Below are 2,591 nucleotides of genomic sequence, written 5' to 3'. Positions count from 1 at the left end.
CAATCCGAGATGCCCCGAGTGAAGTTTCATGCAAATGTTTCGTACGGAAAAAAAAATCGCCCCCCGACGCACACCATCGCGTCTGCGTTTAACTCACACAGAACCGACGCGACAACAAATCGCGTCGGGCTGCGTCGTACGACGCTGTCTGATTTGGCCTTTAGCCCTCTTTCGCCAAAACAACATCCGTTCATTACAATTTGTTTTGTTTTTTTAACCTATTTAATTTCAGTGCGTAGAGTTTTTATCACTCAATCTTAATCTCTCCGCTGCATAGTGTAGCCCAGTCAAAAAAGCTTGACCGTACCACTTTACTTAGAGGTGAATGATAGGCACATAATCATTATTTGTAAAATTATAATAACACATTTTTTGGTCTGTCACGATATTTGATATATATTTAATGGTAACATCAATAAAAACACTGTAAATACAAATTGGAAGTCATGGAGACCATCTTAGCCAAGACGCTTGACCGCCTTTACCTACATGTATAATGGTCGAGTCCATCAAGACGGCTAAATCACGCTGCTGGTTTCGAAAAAAACTGGACATTTTAAACTGCTCATAACAAAAAAACTAAACTCTTAATACTAACTATGTTTACATATTACAAATCAGAAAAGACTTCTCTTCTCTTTCATACAACAATGGTGAATTTTAAGCAGGTATTAGCTGAGAAACTGCTGTTTTTCTATCAACCTTACACCAGCACGGGCTTTTCGGGAATGTCTAACTGCCGCCTATTCTTTACCATTAGTCGAAGTGTGTCAGATCCTGTCAAAGTCTCTAAAGAAATGGGCGTTCCGACGAGACTTCTCATCCAATCATATTGATTTTTAGCTTAACAGACAGATTATTTAGTCTATTTTTACGTACCGAAACAGCCGTTAAAATCGGCCGACTCGTTCAGAAGTGAGAGTGTTGTAAACACGATCGCAAAATTCTGTAAACAGATAGGAGTTAATACACTGGGCAATCGCCAACTGACTTCGCTTAAAAAAAATTCCGACGACACCTCATTGATTTTAAAATTAAAAATAACATGACATTATAGCTGAATAAATAAGGAACACGTTACAAAAACAGCCAAAAAAATCGGCCTAATATTAACGAAGATATGTTTAAAAAACTGCTCAAAAAGGGCTGATTTTCAGCGATTTCGCACCGTTTGGTGAATTCGGGCCGGATTTTTGGAACACAAAACAAATTGTAATGCCTTAATGGCTTTTTACTACGACGAACCAAAATCGACTGAATCTATTATGGAGTTTTGAATATCTTCATCACAAATTGTGTTTTTAGAAACATTCGCTCAAACATATCAAACTAGGCCTACTTATAGTTTTAACGGTTGAAATTAAACTTCAGATATTTAATTGTTTTTATTTTATGTATTTATTTTTTGGTGTGGTTGTATTGGGAACAATGTAGTTGTCATCGCTTGCCACGTGATGTACAATCTGTAGCAAATCAGATTGTTTAAACAGTTGATGCTTGAAAAAAATATTCTTGTAGTTTGTTTCCAATGAGACGTTTAAGCCGTCGGTCCCGTGTGCATTTATGGCCCATGTGCACGTTAAAGAACGCAGTACACTCTTCGAAAAAAGAGTAGGGGATTGTCTCCCGGTGTACTGCGCAATCACCACCAAAAGGACCCCACTGGAAATAAGTCTTTTTTTAGACTTTAATGGGCTATCTTTGGTGTTTACTCCTAATAAATCCAGAAAAAATACCAGACTTTTGATGTGTAATAATATTATTTTAAGGAAGTAAGTAAGGGTTATATATGATCTATGTCTGCAATAGGTTACATAATTTAATAAAAAAAGAAATAGTAATTCTATAAAGAGCAAATGTAATAAACCTTTTAACAACAACAAACATTCTTGTAAAGTATTTTATATTGGCCAATGGTAACTTACATTCCACAAAAGCATTCTTTTTCTCCGCTGATGACCTGGACTTTACAAGTAAGGGTAGGCCTACATCTTCGCCATCGTTCAATCTTGCATTTGTGAACATATAAATGGACAGGATAGATAGGCCCAGAATAAGCAATATCAGCAACTTCGTTCTCTGCAATCTAAGTTTAAAATATTTTTTACTGTTGTTAATACAGTATTGTAAATCTAGAGAAATTTCGAGACTAATGATAAACAAAAGCATCTACTCTGCAAATGAACCAAGATTAAAGTTGCCGCAGCGCGTAAAGAACGTTTGCGCGATGCCTTTGAAGTCCCATGTGTTCCCCGCCATCAAATTTTCAGCAGGCATAGTTGACCAAAAAATTGAACATGACGAAATGGAGAGCACCTCTCAATGCGCACTACATACTGTCAATCACTATGGCTGCGCAATCTTTTCTATTTTGAAGCTGATACATTTATCTCTCATAAAATATCAAACATATTAATATTTTCCTCCAAGAAAAGTTTCGAATTTAATGAAACGTTTACATGACCTATAAAAGTATAGTATATTTTAACCTCAATTTTCATAAATTGGCCAAAATTCGCCAATTCTAATTTTAACAGATATTAATTAATAAATGATTAAATGATTAAGGATTATAATAAACTAAGTCATTT

The 2,591-nt window shown here is 35.5% G+C and overlaps 1 protein-coding gene across 1 annotated transcript in view; it reads right to left on the bottom strand.

Annotated features, from left to right (window-relative positions):
• The window catches only part of LOC117121274 (WSC domain-containing protein 2-like), an 8,272-nt gene extending 6,151 nt beyond the window's left edge, over positions 1–2,121 (bottom strand). The window contains exon 1 of the mRNA XM_033266408.1: positions 1,926–2,121. Within this exon, the coding sequence (XP_033122299.1) occupies positions 1,926–2,025 (100 nt within the window). The 5' untranslated portion in view covers positions 2,026–2,121. The remainder of the gene's footprint in view (positions 1–1,925) is intronic.
• Positions 2,122–2,591: the final 470 nt, after the last annotated feature.

Source organism: Anneissia japonica, unplaced genomic scaffold (genome assembly GCF_011630105.1).
Source record: "Anneissia japonica isolate Jap-2015-1 unplaced genomic scaffold, ASM1163010v1 scaffold10470_len9344_cov186, whole genome shotgun sequence".
In the NCBI taxonomy this organism is placed as follows: Eukaryota; Metazoa; Echinodermata; class Crinoidea; order Comatulida; family Comatulidae; genus Anneissia; species Anneissia japonica.
The sequence above is the reverse complement of the archived record's forward strand: the minus strand, read 5'-3'. Positions and strand labels throughout refer to the sequence as shown.